General features: G+C 44.3%; 1 protein-coding gene across 3 annotated transcripts in view; it reads right to left on the bottom strand.

Annotated features, from left to right (window-relative positions):
* The window catches only part of LOC134341622 (carcinoembryonic antigen-related cell adhesion molecule 1-like), a 29,115-nt gene that overhangs the window by 3,274 nt on the left and 3,934 nt on the right, over positions 1–21,907 (bottom strand). For all 3 annotated transcript variants that reach the window (XR_010016798.1, XM_063039522.1, XM_063039521.1), the window contains exons 3-4: positions 13,466–13,783; positions 4,197–4,323 (exon numbers count right to left, since the gene is read on the bottom strand). Coding sequence is in view for 2 of the 3 variants with exons in the window: in XM_063039522.1 (XP_062895592.1) it covers positions 4,197–4,323; positions 13,466–13,783 (445 nt within the window). In the remaining variant the exon portion in view is untranslated. The remainder of the gene's footprint in view (positions 1–4,196; positions 4,324–13,465; positions 13,784–21,907) is intronic.

Raw genomic sequence — 21,907 nt, forward strand, 5'->3', positions numbered from 1 at the left:
ACCTCGCTGGGTCCACTCCTCCGCACCTTACTTCTACTCTCCACTTTCCTGAAGGGGATTTCCCACAGACATATCCTTACACTTACTTCCGGGTAACCACTTCTCTGCCATAAGCCAATGGTATGTCTCTTGTCTGCACATGGGGTATGTTCCCTTCGGCAAACATAACGCTGAGTAAAACAGAACAGCCTGGATAGAGCTGAGCAGCCGATATTGCACACACACACATACACATACACATACACATACACACCTCCAACACCAGCTCCCGACCCACAAACACACACACACACACACACACACACATACATACACAGCTCCAACACCAGCTCCCGACCCACACACACACACACACACACACACACACACACACACAGCTCCAACACCAGCCCCCGACGCACACACACACACACATACATACACAGCTCCAACACCAGCTCCCGACCCACACACACACACATACACATACATACACAGCTCCAACACCAGCCCCCGACCCACAAACACACACACACACACACACACACACACATGCACATACACAGCTCCAACACCAGTCCCCGACCCACAAACACACACACACACACACACACACACACACACACACACACACACACAAACACAGCTCCAACACCAGCCCCCGACCCACAAACACACACACACACACACACACACACACACACACATACATACACAGCTCCAACACCAGCCCCCGACCCACAAACACACACACACACACACACACACACACACACACACACAGCTCCAACACCAGCCCCCGACACACAAACACACACACACACACAAACACACACACACAGACTCTGTCTCTCGTACAGTCATACAGAGGTACACACAGATTCTGAGACACTTTGATATACACAGATACACACAATTGCACACTTATTCACACACACTGACATACAAACACATACAGACACTCTTGCACACTCACAGATACTGAAACTGGCAGATGCCCACCCACACCGACAAACATTTACCTACAGACTCTCTCACACTCTGTCACACGCACTGATACTCACAGAAACAGAAGATTGCCGCCCAGTATTCAATCCGGCCATTAGTTCCATACTTTCCCCCACACGCCATTAACACTGGAAGGATATGGCTGTCCGATTGTGAAATCATCATCGAACCAACTGGAAGAATACAATCTGCCAGAGGAACTCAATAGGTCGAGCTGCATTTCTAGGACAAGTGGGGGACATTGAGGTACTGTGGATAATACCTTTCCCCCAGCATATGCTGCTCGGCTTCACCCATCTGAGTACCTTCTGCAGACTATCTGTTGTCCTGACGTCTAGCATCTACAGACCCTGGAGTGTCAGGACTCATGACTGGGTTCATTTCGATATCAACTGCTGCCTGTGCCTGTCTGTAGATGTATCTGTAACCTCACATCTTGAAACATCATCAGGCTGAACGGCATTTTGTAAAAGCTTCAGATGGGTCTAGGCCTGTATCAGTAGAATTAAGAATAATGACGGGTGATTTCATTTAAATCTGTCGAATGGTGAAATGTTTTGATCAATTGGATGTGGAGAGAATGTTTCCTATGCTGGGCGAGCCGAGGGTCAGAGGACACAACCTCAGAATAGGGTGGCGTCCATTTAGAATGGAGATGAGGAGGAAATTCTTTAGCCAGAGAGTGGTGAATCTGTTGAATTTGTTGCAACAGGGGTCTGTGGCGGCCTAGTCTTGACATATATTTACGACAGATGTTGATAGATTCTTGATTGGTCATGGCAGGAGGGATAGAAGAAGGCAGGAGTTTGGGGCATAGAGTAAAACTGAATCAGCCATGCCTAAATGGCGAAGCAGACTCCATGGGCCAAGTGGCCTAATTCTACTCCTGTATCTTATCTTCATGCACTTGAAAAGATAACTTTGCTATAAAACTTTCGGCTCAGTGGTGAATGGGGAAGGGACACAGTGAAGTCACTGAAACCAAGAGTGGGCGAACTCAGAGGGCATTGTAACGGTTTCCAACAAGAGAGTTTACGTTGTACTAAAGTAACCTCAAGAACAGGAAGCTGAGATGTCTTGACTCTGGTTGCCATGGGTGTCAGGAGTACAGTTGTGGCAAAACTCCCCGGAGTTCCAACTAATCGCGCCATGTATTTACTGTTTATGATGTGTCGGCAGTTACTGGCTAGCAGCCTCATTAGTAAATGCTGGGGATGGTAGCAATAAATTTTTATATTTAGAATTCTGCTACCACCACACTGCCAGCGAATCTTTGTCAAATGCCCCACTGTTTGATGATCTCCTTCAGATCACTCGTTACAGTGGCTGAGATGGCTGCAAGTGGAGGAGCCCATGTCTTGCCCACAGTAGCGGAACCCTGGAGAGCAGTAAATCAGTTCTCGGGATGTGGTCCTCCGTGTGTGTGTGTGTGTGTGTGTGTGTGTGTGTGTGTGCGTGGGGGGAAGGGGTAGGAAGCTTATTCGTGATCGGTAGCCGGGCCACGAAAGGTGAATGGAATAACCCTTGGTGAAGGTACATGGAGCGGGCAAAAATAGGCCATTCGACCCCACGACTGTGCCAATCACTAAGCACCCATTTGTCCAAATCCTTTTCATTGGCAGAAGGTTGGAGTTTAGGAAGAAGTAGGTATGGATACACAGCCGATATGTTGGCAAGGCCACATCGGGACTGACGGGCATGGATTGGGTTCATTTCTTTAAGGAGAGACTGGAACTGGAGGCAGTCGAAGGGAGATTCGTTGCTGTGATACGTGGAGCGACTCATCATGAGAGGCTTAGCTAGGGGTATAGTATTATTTTCCTTGCATTGAAATATCTAAAACCGGAAGGAATGCACTTAAAGTGGGAGGGATACATTCAAATTAAATGTGGGAACGTTTTCGACACAAAAAGTGGTGGCTGTCTTGGGTGGTGATGGAGTGATATGCGATGGTGTTGTTCAAAAGGCTGTTAGATAGGGATATGAATGAACAGAACCTTGGAAATCTGCATTTGGTAGGCAGAATGGATTCATTTGGTTGGGTTTGGTTACTAATATAATTAGTTTGGCACAATGCTGTGGGACAGAAGGTCTGTTCCTGTGCTGCAATGTTCTGTGTTCTAATTTGTGTGCAAGTTGCTCGGGCTGATAGAGGATTGGGGGTATCCTTACTGAAGCATAGCGGTTCCCGAGGGTAGAGGACAGGACGGATGTGGTTGTGTTTTACACCTCGGGAGAGTCTTGATCGTGGGGTCAGTAGCACAGGATTGGTAGGTGGGGGGTTGACAGGAACCGCGGTTGTTTATTACTCTGAGAGGTTGCTGCTTCTGGCAGAGGTTGGAGGATCTCTGGATTTCGCAGTCCTGCTGTGAGGTGGAGGACAGGTCATTGTCGGGGTAGGTTGCATGGAAGGTTAAAGGCAAAGAGGAATTTGGGCAGAATGGGAGATGTGGACAGATGGCATTGGATTGTAGAACACGTTAGAGGGGCCGATTAAACGAGTCCTGCCTCTAATTTTTGGTATTCTCATTAATCCCCAATGACTCCACCTCATGACTAAATAAAGTGAATTAACCAATCTGCATCTTGTTTGGATGTAAGGGTAACCTCACGTGGTAAAATTTTAGAGCAAATTCAACAGGCAGATAACACATGATCTCTGGTTGAAACCCACGCCACTGGAAATACCGGCCGGCGGCTCTAGACACTGTGTCACGTGGTGATTTATAGTCACTCAGGGTTTTCTAGCGGGAATTTTACCACACAGACTGAAGTAATCCACCGAGGAGATGACTTGCCATTGTACACATGGCATCTATATTAAAATTATATATTTTCGAGTAATGAGTTCTCCTTAATATAGATGGCATGTGTCCAGTGGCACGAATTTGACACTGAATATCCCGAAGGGACCTGAAAAACATGTACGCGTAGCAGAAAGCGGGAAATTAAGTTATTCGTAACAAAGCAGTGAAAGTCACTATCAGCCCACCCTGACCCCTTCACAGAATTCATTAGATCCCTGTACAATAAAAAGGAGCAGATTTCAATGAACGTTGAATAACTGACAGACACAATGCGAGTGAGGTTATAGCTGGAATGATACACAGAACGACGTGTTAAATTTCGTAATCTCTGGTTACACTTGGACATCATGCATCGGAGAATATTACCAAAATGCAGGGCAGGTTCGAATGAAATTCATTTACCTGCTTGTCATTGTCTTGATGATCCAGAAAACTAAACCACTCGCCAGCGCCACTCCAGCAACGACTCCAATCACAATCCCGGCTATTGCTCTACGTGACAACCCGCTTGGAGGTGGTACAACTTGTTCTGGAAATGAAAACGAAGAGATAATGAGATACCATTGAAAACCTTTGAAGAATTGAAAGGCCGAGATAGAGTGGATGTGGACAGGATGCTTCCTATAGTGGGCGAGTCTAGATTTAGTGGGCAAAACCTGAGATTAGAGTGATGTCCATTGGAACAGGGATGAGGCGGAATTTCAGCAAGAGGGTGGTAAATCTATGGAATTTGTTGCCGCAGCTGCATGTGGAGGCCAAGTCACTGAGAATAGTTAAAGCAGAAGTTGGCAGGTTTTAGATTAGTCAGAAAATTAAAGGTTGTGGGGAGAAGGCAGGTGGATGGAGTTGAAGGGAGAACAGGTCAGCCATCGTGGATTGCAGAGTAGAATCTGGGCCAAATGGCTTAATTCAGCTCCTATGTCTTAAGGTCTTATGAGATTATGGTAATCCAGTGGAGAAAAACACAGTCAAAATCCATTCTCCTTTGATTGACTTTGCAAACAGGGGTTTTGTTTTATTACAGTTTAAAATGCATACTCAAAATCTTAGTGGACACAGAGGAATAAAGATTTCCAGTGTGGACACAGGGCCTTAGTGTGACTGGTCTACACCGACTCAGATTCCAAATGAAAGTAGTCCCAGTTGCCACGTTTGGCTCGTATCTCACTAAATCCTTACCTTTCTATCATTATACCTTTAATTATCGTTACTGCCCCTATCTCAGACTCTTCCCCTGTCAGCTTGCTCCATATATCGATCACCCTCCTGGTGGTAATGTTGCCCTTGAGGCTCCTATTAGATCTGTTCTCTCTCACCTTAAGCGAATGCCCCGCAATTAATTATGCACCAAGTCGCGAGAGAAAAAAAAACGGCGACCAATTTATCTGTGTGCTCACATGATTTTACACATATACCCGGTCTGTTTAATGTTTGAATTAACCAATAAAGTTTATGGAATGGATTAGACAATAAACTCACTCGATTACCTTTGTTTTAAGCAACTTACGTGTTCATTGCAGAACACACGAGTGATGCAGAGACAACTTTCTACAGTAGGTTATTGGAAGACATTGCTGAATGGAGCGAATAGTTTTGGTGGATTGGAGATTGTTCACAATGGAAAAAGGCTTAAAACATTTACAAAAAAGAACAGTTGTCAATGAAATTGTGAGTCTGAACTGCTCTCTTACTGGTAATGGATCACAGAATATGAACCAGTATATCATACAGACAACGCATTTGGCCCTTGATATGGCTGCCGGCCACGGTGTCACTTTAAAATGCACCTGGGCCTGCACAGCTTCCATATCATCCATTCCACGTCTGCTCCTGTGTGTGTTTGAGTCCCTCCTAAACGTCAGTACCCTGAATCCCTCTCACCTCCATGGCAGCCCTTTCCAGACATGCAGCTGTCAGTGCAAAAATAAAACTTGAAATGCTCATCTTGTTTAAATTTCCTGCTTCGGTTCATAAAACCCTCGTCTCCAGAGTGACATTTCCGCAGTAGTAAAACGACTCTATCCACTTTTAACTTTATAAAACTTCTGTCAGGTCTCCTCTCAGTCACCAATGCTCCATAGAAAACAGTACAGCTTTGTCTAACCTCTCGGCCAGGCAGCATTCAGCTGAACATTTTCAGCATTCAGTCAAAAACCTCTATTTACTTCAGGTAATGGTGTGACCAGACTGCACAGAGTACTCCTGATGCGACCCGTCCAAAGTTCTGAACACTGTATCATTACTTCCCAACTTTTTAACTCAACACCCTGACCGATGAAGGCAAGGATAATGTGTGCCTTTCTACTTGTGTTGCGAATTAATTGGCCTCTCATTCACACGTGCGGACCGAATAAAGTCAATATCTTCCACACAATGTCCACCCCCCACCCCCAACTAGTGTGGATTTCTGCAGAGTGGATTGCATAGAAACACAGGTAACAGGAGGAAAGACGTTTCATATGGTCACCCTCTGCTAGTATGACGTAGTTAATCTGGAAAGAGTACTCCAAAAATAAATACAAGGATGTTGGCAGGACACGAAGACCCGGGTTAGAGGTAATGGTGTTGAAGGTTCTGAACGTCACAGAAAATGTGCGTGGTAAAGGTCTTTTTTATCGAGGTTCAGGTAGTCCAAAACAAGGGACAGGTGTCTAGGGTAAGAAGAGAATGATGTGAAAACACAAGACACAGGGTAGTGAGTACATAGAACGAGGTGCCAGAAGAAATGACTAAGGAAGGTACAATCGTATCATTTAAGAAACACCTTGTTAAGGATGTGTTTGGAGGTGCACGGGCTGAACACATGAAACAGGAACGAGCCGGATGGGCACTGTGGTCAGCTTGGAGTGAAGCGATTGTGTTTCTGCTGTTTTGCTCTCTGACACTGTAACTCTAATTGATCAATTCCACCGTCAATCCATCACATACATTTACGAGCCGAGCTCCACTTTGAATGACTACATTCCTGCCTTTGTTATGACAAGTTGCTGCATGATTTGACGGTCAAATGGCTACTTGAGAAGTTGACATTGCTGGTGGTTTCAGTCAATTGATAAACAATTGCGGAAAAGCGCAGGGCTTATTTGATTTGCAATGTCAAAAGACACCCATTTCAAGGAAGGTTATTTCAAATAGAATTCGGCTGAAATTGCAGGAAATATTGGAATATACTGTTATCGTTTTTGAGCGCTATCAACTTCAACCTTAAGTCTGATATACAAGTCGTAAGTTGACGTCTGTCACATAATCTAGCTGCGAATTAGTGTCTGGAGCAATAACAAGCACCCTGCTTGGCAATTGAGGAGGATCGGCCACTGCACAGGATCGGAAAAAGCTGCTGACGGTTGTAAACTCAGCCTGTTCCATCATGGGCACTAGCCTCCCCATCATCGAGGACACCACAGAAATGTGATACTTTGGGGCAGCACCTATCGTTAGGATCCCCCATCATCAAGACCAAGTCATCTTCTCGTTATGGAGGAGGTACGGAAGGTTGAAGACACACAGTCAGCGTTTCAGGACCAGCTTCTTGATCCGATTGCTGATTGTACAATGGTACCTACTCACTATTTCCCACTCGTTTTGTACTAATTATTTATTTTTCAATATACATATTGTAATTTTAAATTATTGTTCGAATGTTGCATTGCAATGTACTGCCACAACACCGCATATTGCATGACATATACCAATTATATTAAACCTAGTTCTGATACCGATTCTGTTATTCCTGGTTTCATGTAGAGAGAATGATTTAGTCACAGTACAATGCAATATTAAAATCACTCTTCTAATTCTTGCTTGAAGCAAAGTAATGCCAAAAGAAAAAAATAATAATGAAACACGACCGGGCACAATCATTCGGAGGTCCTTGAAATTCCAGACCATGTTTTACCAATACAAGTGGGCCACTCAACCCTCTGTGTCCATGCTTTCTTCCGGTCGTGTGAACATCTCAATCCCCTTCCCATTGACTAGGCCTGCTTGTAATGAGTCCTGTCCTGCAGAATGGTACACTTTACTATTGTCACATTGTATCATGGTACATGTCTTTTCTTGCATACTGTTTCCACAGATCAAATCATTAGACAGTACATTGGGCTAGAATAAGGTAAAAGAGGAACAATGAAGAATAAAGCGTAAGAGCTACCACAAAAGGTCATCACCATCAAACGCTAAGGGAGATTGCAAAGGCAAGATTCCATCTTATGACCTTATGCCTGTTGATACGTGCTCTCACGCTTTGTATTGTTTGTCCGAGGGGAGGGGTAGGGGAACAGAGAAGAGCAAATGTCTATTGTGGGTGGGGTTTCGATTATGCTGGCTGCTATATCGCTGGGAGTGCACATCACTGGTCCTCCGTCTATCAGGATGGGTTAACTGAATATTTAGTTTCATTCTCCCGTTGATTTGGATTTAACAGAATTTTAAGCAAAAGAGAATGGAAACTTTGGAGACGCAGGAAATATTAAATAATAATAATAATAAAAAAACAGGAATCCCAGTAAACACTCCAGCAGTCAGGTAGCCTCAGTGTAGCAAGAAACGATTCAAGTCTAAAATTCTCTGTGGAATTGTTTGAGGAATACTGTCCCTATCCAGTGATAGTTCATTTCACATTTGAATGTGCCGTTATTGTTCTCCCGCCTCTCCGTCCTACATTAGGTTGCCAACCGCTGTTCTTCCTTTCACAGACGCTGCATGACCTTCGGAGTGTTTCCAGCTCTTTCTGACTATACACCTGAACGTTGTGTTCTTTGAAGCTCTGCAAAAACTACAAGGTTAGGTCGTTTAGTTTATCCAGTGGCTGTATTTTATTACCGAAGGATTTGCTTCCTCAACTTCGTGAAGTTACATTCGTACTGCTCAGGGCTCTGTGTTCTGAGAAACATTTCTACTTCTCAGAACTTCGGGAGCTTCACTCCACAATACGTCATGATGTCAAATGATGTTGCACTGTGAAGACTGGATCTGAACCATCCTGCTTACAAGCATGGCTCAGTATGCCCCTCGGTAACTGCCGCAGATGAGCAGACATAGCTCTCCATTATTTTAACTGACCAGTTCTACCTGCTCCTCAGTTACCAGAGCTCTGGCAAACATGACCTGGAAAATTATTCCCTGTAGACTTAAATGAACAATTACGGCAAATTGGCTGCTAATTTACCATAGAACCATAGAACACTACAGCACAGAAACAGACCTTTTGGCCCTTCTTGGCTGTGCTGAACAAGTTTTCTGACTAGCCCCACTGATCTGCACCTGGACCATATCCCCCAAACACATCTTATCCATGTACCTGTGTAAGGTTTTCTTAAATGTTAAAAGTGACCCCTCATTTATCACTTCATCTGGCAGCTCATTCCACACTCCCACCACTCTCTGTGTGAAGAAGCCCACACCCCCAATGTTCCCTATAAACGTTTCTCCCTTCACCCTTAACCCATGGCCTCAGATTTTTTTTTCACCCCTAGCCTCAGTGGAAAAAGCCTTTTTCAATTCACTCTATCTCGACCCATCATCATTTTATATACCTCTATGAAATCTCCACTCATTCTTCTACGCTCCCGGGAATAAAGTCGTAACCTATTCAACCTTTCTCTGTAAATGAGTTTCTCAAGTCCTGGCAACATCCTTGTAAACCTTCTCTGCACCCTTTCAACCTTATTAAAATCCTTCCTGTAATTTGGTGACCAAAACTGTACACAAATCTCCAAATTAGCTCTCACCAATGCCATATACAACCTCACCAGAACATTCCAATTCTTATACTCAATACTTTGATTTATAAATGCCAATGTACCAAAGGCTCTCTTTACGGCCCTATCTACCTGTGACGCCACTTTAAGGAATGTTTTAATTGGATTCCCAGATCCCTCTGTTCCCCTGCACTCCTCAGTGCCCTACCATTTATGCTGTTCCTTGGTTTGTCCTTCCAAAGTGCAATACCTCACACTTGTCTGCATTAAACGTCATCTGCCATTTTTCAGTCCATTTTTTCCAGCTGGTCCAAATACCTCTGCAAGGTAAATTCCTCACTGTCCACTACACCTCCAACCTTTGTATCATCAGCAAATTTGCTGATCCAATTTACCTCATTGTCATCCAGATCATTGATATAGATGACAAATAACAATGGACCCAGCACTGATCCCTGTGGCACACCACCAGTCACAGGCCTCCACTCAGAGAAGCAATTCTCTACCACCACTCTCTGGCTTCTTCCATTGAGCCAATGTCGAATCCAATTTACTGCCTTTCCAAGTATACCTAGCGACTGAACCTTCCTAACTAAACTCCCATGTGGGATCTGGTCAAAGGCCTTACTGAAGTCCATGTAGACAACATCCACTGCCTTCCCTTCATCCACTTTCCTGGTTACCTCCTCGAATAACTCTAATAGATTGGTTAAGCATGACCTACCACGCACAAAGCCATGTGGATTTCCCTAATAAGTACTTGTCTATCCAAATACTTTTTAGATCCTAATTCTCAGTACCCCTTCCAATAATTTACCTACTACCGACGTCAAACTTACCGGCCTATAATTTCCCGGAATACTTCTAGAGCCTTTTTTAAATAACGGAACCACATGAGCCACTCTCCAATCCTCCAGCACATCACCCGTAGATACCGACATTTTAAATATATCTGCCAGGGCCCCTGCAATTTCAACACTAGTCTCCTAGGTCCGAGGGTATACCCTGACAGGTCCTGGGGATTTATCTACTCTGATTTGCCTCAAGCAACCTCATGTCTTCTTTTAGCCCTCCTGATTTATTTCTTAAGTGTCTTTCTGCATTGTTATACTCCTCAAGCACTTTATTTGCTCCCTGCTTCCGATACATGTCATATATCTCTCTCTTCCTCTTTATCAGAGTTCCAATATCCCTTGAGAACCAACATTCTTTATTCCTATTCACTTTGCCTTTAATCCTGACAGGAACATACAAACTCTGCACTCTCAAAATTTCTCCTTTGAAGACCTCCCACTTACCAATCACATTCTTGCCAGAAAACAACCTGTCCCAATCCACGCTTTTTAGATCCTTTCTCATTTCTTCAAATTTGGCCTTTTTCCAGTTTAGTACCCCAACCCGAGGACCAGATCTATCCTTTCCATTATCAAGTTGAAACTAATTTTGTTATGATCACTGGAAACAAAGTGCTCCCCATAAACACACTTCCGTCACCTATCCTAACTCGTTTCCGAATAGGAGATCTAATATTGCATCCACTCCAGTTGGCACCTCTATATATTGATTTAGAAAACTTTTCTGAACACATTTTAGAAACTCTAACCCTTCTAGACCTTTAACAGTATGGGAATCCCAATCGATATTTGGGAAATTAAAATCCCCTGCGGTCACAACTTTATGTTACCATCCATTATTTCTCTGTCCTTGATTACCATAGTAGACTGAAAGGCCCAGTGTGTAAATTCCAAATTAAAATTGCTTAGGAGTCTACGAGGTCGATTGAAGTGGAATATGTGTTAGAAATTTGATTTGATATAACGCTGGGTCAGACAGCACTTAGAGTACTGTGAGCAGTTTTGTGTTCCACTAGTGAGAAATTGTATCTCTCGTTTGGAGAGGATCCCGAGGAGATTAACAACTAGGGTTCCCTCTGAGCTGTGCAGATGTGCGTCCAGGCAGTAGCTGAAATATTCCCGCGCACATAGCCTTTGTTACTGCGCATCTCAAATTGTCCTTTATACTGTATAATGTCAATTTAAAGTGATGCAAATTTTTCAGCCTTTTTTCAGCTCAGAGTAATAGTTGGACTGCAAACTGGAAAAGAAAAAAAACATAAGGACGACTCTTCACAGGAAAAATTCCAGGACTGAGGAGGGTGGGGAATGTATGATGCCTTTGGGCGCGTAGTCACAATAGCTTAAAATACTGAGAGGACATCGCAATGAAACACACACAAATTACAAGTCCCAATGTCCTAGATGGAGCACATATGGCGAGTTTCCGTGTTGTATGACTCTTTGAATCTATAGTATATTTCTTTGCTGATAGAAAGTGAAACTGGCTTAAAAGTCTGACTTTGTTACGACAAGCATAACTCACAATATTGAACAGTGTGAAGCTCCTCACTCAATAAACAAATTCTAGCTCGAAAGCGACAATGAAATGCGTGTTCAGCATTTGAAAGCGAGTGTGTATTGGTAACCAACACTGGCATCGTTGTGTTTCCACACGAGTTGAAACAGTGACCCTGAACGTGTATTGAAAGCATGCAAATATTTACTTTAACAACCCAAAAGCTGTCCTGTAGATCTGTCAAAGTATAGTGTTACCTGCATTCAATTCTTAGCATAAACTAAAGACTTAATAGTTTCTAGGTCACACAGGAGACTTTAGATGAAATCTACCTCGATCAGTTGATGATGCAGTGATGTGGTCAAGTTGCAACAGTAATAGTCATAGTCATATTGATCCCAGGGGGAAATTGGTTAAACAGTGCGTACATTTTCCCGTTCGTGAGAATCTGGTAGCACACATACAAAGCAGAACGGAACCCATGGTTTGCTGAGAAAATCATTGATCTCTCAGAACGGGATCCAAGGAAATGTCATCCATCTGAGGGCCTATTGCGATAAATTTATCTCTCCATAATGTCTGCCTAGCTTGCCGATGTTTCTGATAATTTCTCTTTTTAAATTCAGAGTTATGTCAGAACGCATTATTGTGTCCTTTTCGTCACCAGAGTAAAATGCAACACTTTCCTCTGTGGTTATTTGAGATGATTGAGCAGAATCTGAAAGCTCAGATTACACAGCACTGGTCGCATCATGAGAATATTTTAGGGCAATTAGCGTGGTTAAATAGATTTTCTGGAAGTTGCTTCGCACTGAAAGCAAATGGGCATCCTTCACCTGAACTCCATCCTTGCCAGCAGCAACAGAAGCAACTTTCCAGTTAAACACATGAGCCAATGCACACGAGACATTTGATCAGATTGATAATTTCATCAGGTGCCAAAACACATTCTTCTCACCCCCGATAAACACATTTTTTCACACCCTCTGTTTTTCTATTAATCGTTTTATATTTCAACGCGGGATTCTCTTCTGATCCTGAACTTCTGCATTATAAGTCTACTTTGAAAGAGTTTATCAGTGTTCCAGAGCGGTGACATTATTGTCAGTGTGTTCCGGGGCGTCACAGGGTTCTTCAGCTGATATTCCGGGGTTAAACTGCCCTCAAGATCACACAAAGCGATATTAGCTCAATGCCACACACACAAACACACACAACCAGGCATACACACACAGTTCGAATACTAAACGGAAATGACTGAAAAATTGAAATGAGTCCTGTGTCAAAGAGCAGTTCATTTTTAAAGTAAAATGGCATAATCATGCTAGATGTGAAAGTCACGCTGGGCTGGGGTCACACGGCCTTGGGTTCCACACCCACAAGCCCCCGCGATCTTATTATTTTGATCCAGCCGACGCCTAACTGGCAAGATTCCATACTAAATGCAGGGCAAAGTTATCCTATGTATTGGCTAACATTTTCCGTTCAACAAAAGATAAACCATCTCAGTGACTTATAGTGTAACAAAGTAAGTTGGAAGGTAAAGATGAAACAAAGAAAAAAAAAAGAAAAAAAACTGCCCTCCAATAAATGAGCGACCATAACCAACGTCTCACTTACCAGTGACTTCGAGAGTGACGGTCGCTGAGGTTTGTGGGCCGCTGGCTGGAACCATGTTCACCTGGTACTCTCCACTGTCTGCCTTGTTCACCGTCTTTAGCAGCAGCGACCCGGTGGAGGTGAATAGCTCAGCTCGCGATGTATAAGAATTATCAATAGACACGAGTTGATCGATCCACTGACAGACCGTTTTCTCGTTAAAGGTCCAGCTTCCACTTGAGATCTCCCCCGACGGCCGCACTAAAAATGATGCATTTCCCCCGATGGTTGCGGATATTTTACTGTGCTCTACGTCGATGGTAAAACGCTGAGACTCACCTAAGGATGAGAAAATCGTATGAGGTTAAACCGACAAAGGAGAAATGCATGCAGCTCAATAATTACTGATATTTAAAATGCCATACCCAGCTCAATACGTAGATCGGCTCTTGTAAACTAATCTTCTATCCCGCATCCACGCACCGCCCTGTTGATTCTCTGAACACCAACCGTCCGGGAGGCCCTCACAAACAGTTATGAAGAAACACAGAACAAGCGCTGGGAACGGCAGCAGCGCCATATCGAGAGCACAACATCTGCCTTCCATTACACTCGGAGATAGAATCGCACTTCTCTGGGCTACAGCATTTGATTCAATCGTCAGAAGCGGCAGAGCTCGTCGGACCGACACACACACACACACACACACACACACACACACTCAAGCGAGAGTGCCCGCACGCACACAGTACCGCTGTTATGTAAGACCCTGATTTTCCTGGTGATGTTGTTAGCCGAGTCCGCTTACAATTCGTTCTACCCTATTATACCACCCATCTGCGCCTCTGGTGTTTGAGCACCTTCTCATCTCAGGATCAGGATCAGGATTATTATTGACGGCATGTGTCGTGAAATCTGCTACGCTTTTGTCTTTGCTTAGGATCTATTAGTTTCATGTAAGATCCTGAATCGGTGGATTTGGTAGGCGAGGATATCCAGAACTGGAGGAAAGGTTCTGAGTGAGTCGTCATGTAATTAAAATGCAATCATGGACGTGTTTCTACTCAAAGCTGGTGGTGAACATTTGGCATTCTCTATCTTAGAGAACTCTAAATATGGTGCTGGTTGGGGTCGGGGAGGGGGACGCCTAGGGGCTCTCATTTACTGTTTCCAGCCGAGACTAAAGACTGTTTGGACTTCTTGGATGCTATACGTATCGGAGCATGGATATGAGACTTGGGTCAGATTAGCCTTCATCGTCTCGTGAGAGGAACAAAACGGGGGAGCCACATGTTCTCATGCTTACAAGTCTTATTGATGGCCGGTTCCCAAGTCCGGATTTCGATCTTAGAATAAGGAAGTGTAAGTCAGAATTGTCACTCTCTACCTTATCAATCTCTCCCAACGTTCTTATACATGATCAATGACTATCCATTAGCGTGAGCTCTCAATGAATGTTTGGCCGAACCTTATTATAATATACGCTGGATTTCATGTGTAATTTTCCCCAAGCCCTGTGCACTTTAAACTATTTTTCCGACTTCGATTTTCCAAAATCATTATTAGAACATCAGCATCATATATGTCTATACAGCATGCTATAGGTTCATGCCAAATTAACGGTGCTCCCCACCTAAAGTTTTTTTTTAAGACTTCTTCAAGTCCAAGAAGGGCGAGACTGCGCAGGCGCGTGACGTCAACAGGACCGAGCGGAGAGTTTAAAAAGGAGACCACCCTATACAACGGGCAGCGGAGTGAGTGCGAGCAGAGTGTAGGGCTTTGGCTTCAACGGGCTTCGGAGGTAAACGGGAAGAGGCGAGAGCGAAGCGCCAACTCCTTTTTTCTCCCCCCACCCCCCCCCCGACCTTTTGCGAATCAGCACGGACAGACAGGAACAACAGGGCTCTCACAGCGAACGGTACGAGCTAACGGTTTAAAAAGTTCGTCTGTTTGGCGAGGTAAGTGGGTGGGTAGACGTATTTTTCCTGTTTCATTCCTGTAGAATTAGATAGCATGCCTGCAGGGTTACTGCTTCTGACCTCCAGCCTCCCTGATGGCCACATCTGCGCCAGGTGCACCGACATGCAGCTCCTCAGAGACCGTGTTAGGGATCTGGAGCTGCAGCTTGATGACCTACTGCTTATCAGGGAAAGTGAAGAGGTGCTAGACATGAGCTACAGGGAGGTAGTCATTCCTAGGCTACAGGAGTCAGAAAACTGGGTCAATGTCACGAGAGGGAAGGGAAATGCCCGGATAGTGGAGAGCACGCCTGTGGCTGTCCCCCTTAGCAACAAATATCTTGTTCTGGATGCTGTTGAGGGGGATGACCAGACAGGGGACGCCTACGGTGACCGGGTCTCTGGCACTGAGCCTGGCGCTGTTGTGCAGGAGAGAAGGAAGGAGAAGATAAATGCGGTGGTCGTGGGTGATTCCATAGTCAGAGAAACGGACAGGAGATTCTGTGAGCCTGACAGAGATACCTGTATGGTGTGTTGCCTCCCAGGTGCCAGGGTACGGTATGTCTCGGATCGGGTCCTGAATATTCTAAAGGGGGAGGGTGAGCAGCCAGTTGTCTTGGTACATGTTGGTACCAATGACATAGATAGGACAAAGGAGGAGGTCCTGAAGAGAGATTTCCAGGAGTTAGGAAGGAAGCTGAGAAGCAGGACCTCCAGGGTAATAATCTCGGGATTGCTACCTGTGCCATGTACTAGCGATGGCAAGAATAGTAGGATCAGGCAGATGAATGCGTGGCTGAGAGACTGGTGTAGGGGGCAGGGCTTCAGATTCTTGGATAATTGGGATCTCTTCTGGGGGAAGTATGACCTGTTCAAAATGGACAGGTTACACCTGAACCCGAAGGGGACCAATATCCTGGCGGGAAAGTTTAATGGAGCTGTTAGGGAGGGTTTAAACTAATTTGGCAGGGGGATGGGAACCGGAATGACAGAGCGGAGGAAGGGGAAAACAGAAATAAATCTAAGATAGTGAGCAGTAAAGATGTCAGGATAGACAGGCAGGTGATGAGGCAAATTTGTAGCCATTGGGATGAGTTGCAATGCAATAAAGTTGCAGAGAAATCAAAGCGAAAAGTATCAAATACTGGTCTTAAGGTGCTGTACTTAAATGCACGCAGCATAAGGAACAAGGTGGATGATCTTGTTGTACAGCTACAGATTGGCAGGTATGATATTGTGGCCATCACTGGGACCTAGCTAAAGGATGCATGTCTCTGGGAGCTGAACGTCCAAGGATACACGGTGTAATGGAAGGATAGGAAGATAGGAAGGGGGGCGTGGTTTTATTGTTAAGAAATGATATTAAATCATTAGAGAGAGGTGATATAGGATCGGAAGGTGTAGAATCTTTATGTGCTGAGCTAAGGAATAGCAGGGATAAAAGGACCCCGATGGCAGTTATTTATAGGCCTCCAAACAACTGCAGGGATGTGGGCTACAAATTACAACTGGAAATAGCAAAGGCTTGTCAGAAGGGCAGTGATATGATAACTGTGGGGGATTTTAACATGCGAGTGGATTGGGAACATCATGTCGGCACTGCATATCAAGAGCGAGAATTTGTAAAATGTCTGCGAGATGGCTGTACTGGATTGGGCATTGTGTAATGAACCGGAGGTGATTAGAGAGATTGAGGTGAAGGAACCGTTCGGAGCCACTGATCATAACATCCTTGAGATAACTGTGAAATTTGAAAAAGAGAAGCCGAAATCTGATGTGTCGGTATTTCAGTGGAGTAAAGGAAATTACAGTGGCATGAGAGACGGACAGGCCAAAGTTGACTGGAAAGGGACACTGGCGGGAAAGACAGCAGAGCAGCAGTGGCTGGAGTTTATGCGAGAAATGAGGAAGGTGCAAGACAGGTATATTCCAAAAAAGAAGACACTTTCGAGTGGAAAAAGGATGCAACTGTGGTTGATAAGAGAAGTCAAAGCCAAAGTTAAAGCAAAAGAGAGGGCATACAAGGAAGCAAAAATTAGTGGGAAGACAGAGGATTGGGAAGTTATTAAAACCTTACAAAAGGAAACCAAGAAGGTCATTAAGAGGGAAAAAGATTAACTATGAAAGGAAGCTAGCAAATAATATCAAAGAGGATACTAAAAGCTTTTCCAAGTAGATAAGGAGTAAAAGACAGTTGAAAGTAGATATAGGGCCGATAGAAAATGATGCTGGAGAAATTGTAATGGGAGAAAAGGAGATGGCAGAGGAACTGAAAGAGTATTTTGCATCAGTCTTCACTGAGGAAGACATCAGCAGTAGACCGGACACTCAAGGGTGGCAGGGAAGAGAGTGTGCGCAGTCACAATTACGACAGAGAAAGTACTCAGGAAGCTGAATAGTCTAAAGGTAGATAAATCTCCTGGACCAGATGGAATTCACCCGCGTGTTCTGAAGGAAGTAGCTGTGGAGATTGTGGAGGCATTAGCGATGATCTTTCAAAAGTCGATAGATTCTGGCATGGTTCCGGAGGACTGGAAGATTGCAAATGTCACTCCGCTATTTAAGAAGGGGGCAAGGAAGCAAAAAGGGAATTATAGACCTGTTAGCTTGATATCGGTGGATGGGAAGTTGTTGGAGTCGATTGTCAAGGATGAGGTTACAGAGTACCTGGAGGCATATGACAAGATAGGCAGAACTCAGCATGGATTAGTTAAAGGAAAATCCTGCCGGAAAAACCTATTGCAATTTTTTGAGGAAATTACCAGTCGGCTAGACAAGGGAGATGCAGTGGATATTGTATATTTGGATTTTCAGAAGGCGTTTGACACCGTGCCACACATGAGGCTACTTAACAGAAAAAGAGCCCATGGAATTACAGGAAAGTTACATACGTGGATAGAGCGTTGGCTGTTGGCAGGAAACAGAGAGTGGGAATAAAGGGATCCTATTCCGTTTGGCTGCCGGTTACCAGTGGTGTTCCACAGGGGTCCGTGTTGGGGCCGCTTCTTTTTACATTGTACATCAACGATGTGGATTATGGAATACATGGCTTTGTGGCTAAGTTTGCTGACGATACGAAGATAGGTGGAGGGGCCGGTAGTGCTGTGGAAACGGAGAGTCTTCAGAGAGACTTAGATAGATTAGGAGAATAGGCAGAGAAGTGGCAAATGAAGTATAATGTTGGAAAGTGTATGGTTATGCACTTTGGCAGGAAAAGTAAACGGGCAGACTATTATTTAAATTGGAAATGAATTCAAAGTTCTGAGATGCAACGGGACTTGGGAATCCTCGTACAGGATACCCTTAAAGTTAACCTCCAGCTTGAGTTAGTAGTGAAGAAGGCGAATTAAATGTTGGCATTCATTTCTGGAGGAATAGAGTATAGTAGCAGAGATGTGATGTTGAGTCTCTATAAGGCGCTGGTGAGACCTCACTTGGAGTACTCTGGGCAGTTTTGGTCCCCTTATTTAAGAAAGAATGTACTGACGTTGGAGAGGGTACAGAGAAAATTCACTAGAATGATTCCGGGAATGAGAGGATTAACATATAAGGAACGTTTGTCCGCTCTTGGACTGTATTTCTTGGAGTTTAGAAGAATGAGGGGAGACCTCATAGAAACATTTTGAATGTTGAAAGGCATGGACAGAGTGGATGTGGCAAAGTTGTTTCCCATGATGGGGCAGTCTAGTACGAGAGGGCATGACTTAAGGATTGAAGGGCGCCCATTCAGAACAGAAATGCGAAGACATTTTTTTAGTCAGAGGGTGATGAATCTATGGAATGTGTTGCCACGGGCAGCAGTGGAGGCCAAGTCATTGGGTGTATTTAAGGCAGAGATTGATAGGTATCTGAGTAGCCAGGACATCAAAGGTTATGGTGAGAAGGCGGGGGAGTGGGACTAAATAGAATAAAATAGATCAGCTCATGATAAAATGGCGGAGCAAACTCGATGGGCCGAATGGCCGACTTCTGCTCCTTAGTCTTATGGTCTTATGGTCTTATGGTCTTATGGTCTAAATCCTCCTATCAGTATTAACAAAAACACACACCTCTTCACCATTATTTCTGCAAAGTAGATTTTTCTTCGTGCATTCGAGGAAACTGCGACTGTTTCTGCATAATCCTTTTGAAAAACAGTATGAATAAAGAACGACTACAGTTTTTCATTCTGTGGAGCATATAATCATTAATTTAGCTGTTGTGATATTGGCACGTTTTGGTCCAACATAAAAGTGTTTTTTTTTGTTTTGTTTTGTTTTCCCCTGTACCTCTGTGTTCTGGAAATGAAGCCGAAAGTGTTGTGAAAGTTCAGATATTTCTGATGTTATCTCCCTTTGTAATCATATATATATGTAGGTGTGTATGTGTGTATGAGTTATTAACTTCAAACTTCCTGCGTAATCACTCAAAGGGTTGAAATGCAACTGCATGTAAGGAGTGCTGTGTAACTCATTCCTTCTGCCATAGGTCACCAACTTATCAAACACCTATGGAACCATAGAACACTACAGCACAGAAAACAGGCCATTTGGCCCTTATAGTCTGTGCCGAAACATTATTCCGCTAGTCCCATTGACCTGCACCAGTCCATAACCCTCCCGACCTCACCCATCCATGTACCTATCCAATTAATTCTTAAACTTAAGAGTGAGCCCGTATTTGCCACGTCAGATGGCAGCTCGTTCCACACTCCCACCACTCTCTGAGTGAAGAAGTTCCCTCTTATGTTCCCCCTTCCCCTTCCTTGTTGTCCACAGGCCTCCAATCCTAGTGTCATCAGCAAACTTGCTGATCCAATTTACCACATTATTATCTATATCATTGACATATTTTTATTTCATTGATAATATAAGCATCCGTTAGACTCGTGAGGCCATGGATTTGCGCCTTGGAAGGTTTCCAGGGTGCAGGCATGGGCAAGGTCGTATGGAAGATCGGCAGTATGCTGCAAGTATCCCCTATCAACCGCACCGATGTTGTCCAAGGGGAGGGAATTAGGGCCCATGTAGCTTGGCACCGGTGTTGTCGCAAGGCAATGTGTGGTTAAGAGCCTTGCCCAAGGACACAACACGCTGCCTCAGCCAAGGCTCTTACTAGCGACCTTCAGATCACAAGACGAACGCCTTAACCATTTGGCCACGCGCCAACACAACAATATAGACAACAAACAACAATGGTCCCAGCACAGATTCTTCAGGCACTAGTCTCAGGCCTCCAGTCTGAGAAGCAATCATCCAATACCACTCTCTGTCTTCTCACACACAGCCAATTTCGAATCCAGTTTACAACCTTTCCATGGGTACCTGGTGTCTGAACCTTCAGAACTAACCTCCCATGTGGGACCTTGTCAAAGGCCTTATTAAAGTCAATGTAGAGAACATCCACAGCCTCCCCTTCGTCTACTTTTTTGGTATGCACAGCCCTACCTTTGTCTGCTTCCTTGGTACTAGCCCTCGTACTTCTGTAGAATATGCCCCCGAGTAGACAATGGATTTTGCAGAGATTGAGGGAGTTTAAAAGAAACAAGTTTCTTTTACCAGCTCTACTTACGATTTTGCAGCTAAGCAGAGTTCCAATGACACCATCTGACACCTGAAGCATAGGCCGCATCAAAGGGGGTGACGAATCGGGGTGGGGGGGGGGGTTGGTATAAGTTCTCTCAACGTTACTTGCTCCATCACATTGAAGGATTCTTCAACTTCCAAACTAAATTTATTATCACTGCACATTTACGTCACTATAAACAGCCTGGAAGTTCATTTTCTTCTGATAGAATAAATCTATATAATAACCGTAATAGAACCAGTGAGTGTGCAAACGACAACAAACTGTGCAAAACAACAAAAAAATATATATCAAATGAATATGCAATAAATCCGTGGTTGGGAAGGATACGGAGGGCTCTCCGAGTTACAGGTGCTGGTGGATGGGACTAGGCAGATTAATGGTTTGCCGTGGACTATATGGATCAAAGGGCCTGTTTTTGTGCTATGACTATGATAGTGAGATATGTGGTAGAAGTGATTGTGTCTACAACCCTCTGCAATCTCTGTCGATCCTGTGCTTTGGAGCCTGTATACTAGACGGTGTTGAAACCAGTCGGAATGCTTTCCACATTGTATCTGTCGACATTTTCCAGTCTTCAGTGGCATACCAGATCTCTTTAATCTCCTAACCAGAGTGTGGTGAATCCGTGGAATTCCTTGTCACAGGCAGCTATGGAAGACCATGTTATTAGGTGTGTCTAAGGCTGAGGTTCGTATATTCTTGCCAGGGCATCAACGCTTACGTGGAGAAAGCGTTTGAAACCCCTACGCCTGTACATGCTATGAAGGAGTTTAGAAGAACGAGGGGGGATCGCACTGAAACCTATCGAATATTGAAAGGCCGAAATAGACTGGAGATGGAAAGGATATTTCCTTTACTGAGGAAGTTTAGGACCAGAAGGGACAATTTGGAATATAGGGGTGTCTTTTTTTTAACAGAGATGAGGAGCAATTTCCTG

Source organism: Mobula hypostoma, unplaced genomic scaffold (genome assembly GCF_963921235.1).
Source record: "Mobula hypostoma unplaced genomic scaffold, sMobHyp1.1 scaffold_36, whole genome shotgun sequence".
In the NCBI taxonomy this organism is placed as follows: domain Eukaryota; kingdom Metazoa; phylum Chordata; class Chondrichthyes; order Myliobatiformes; family Myliobatidae; genus Mobula; species Mobula hypostoma.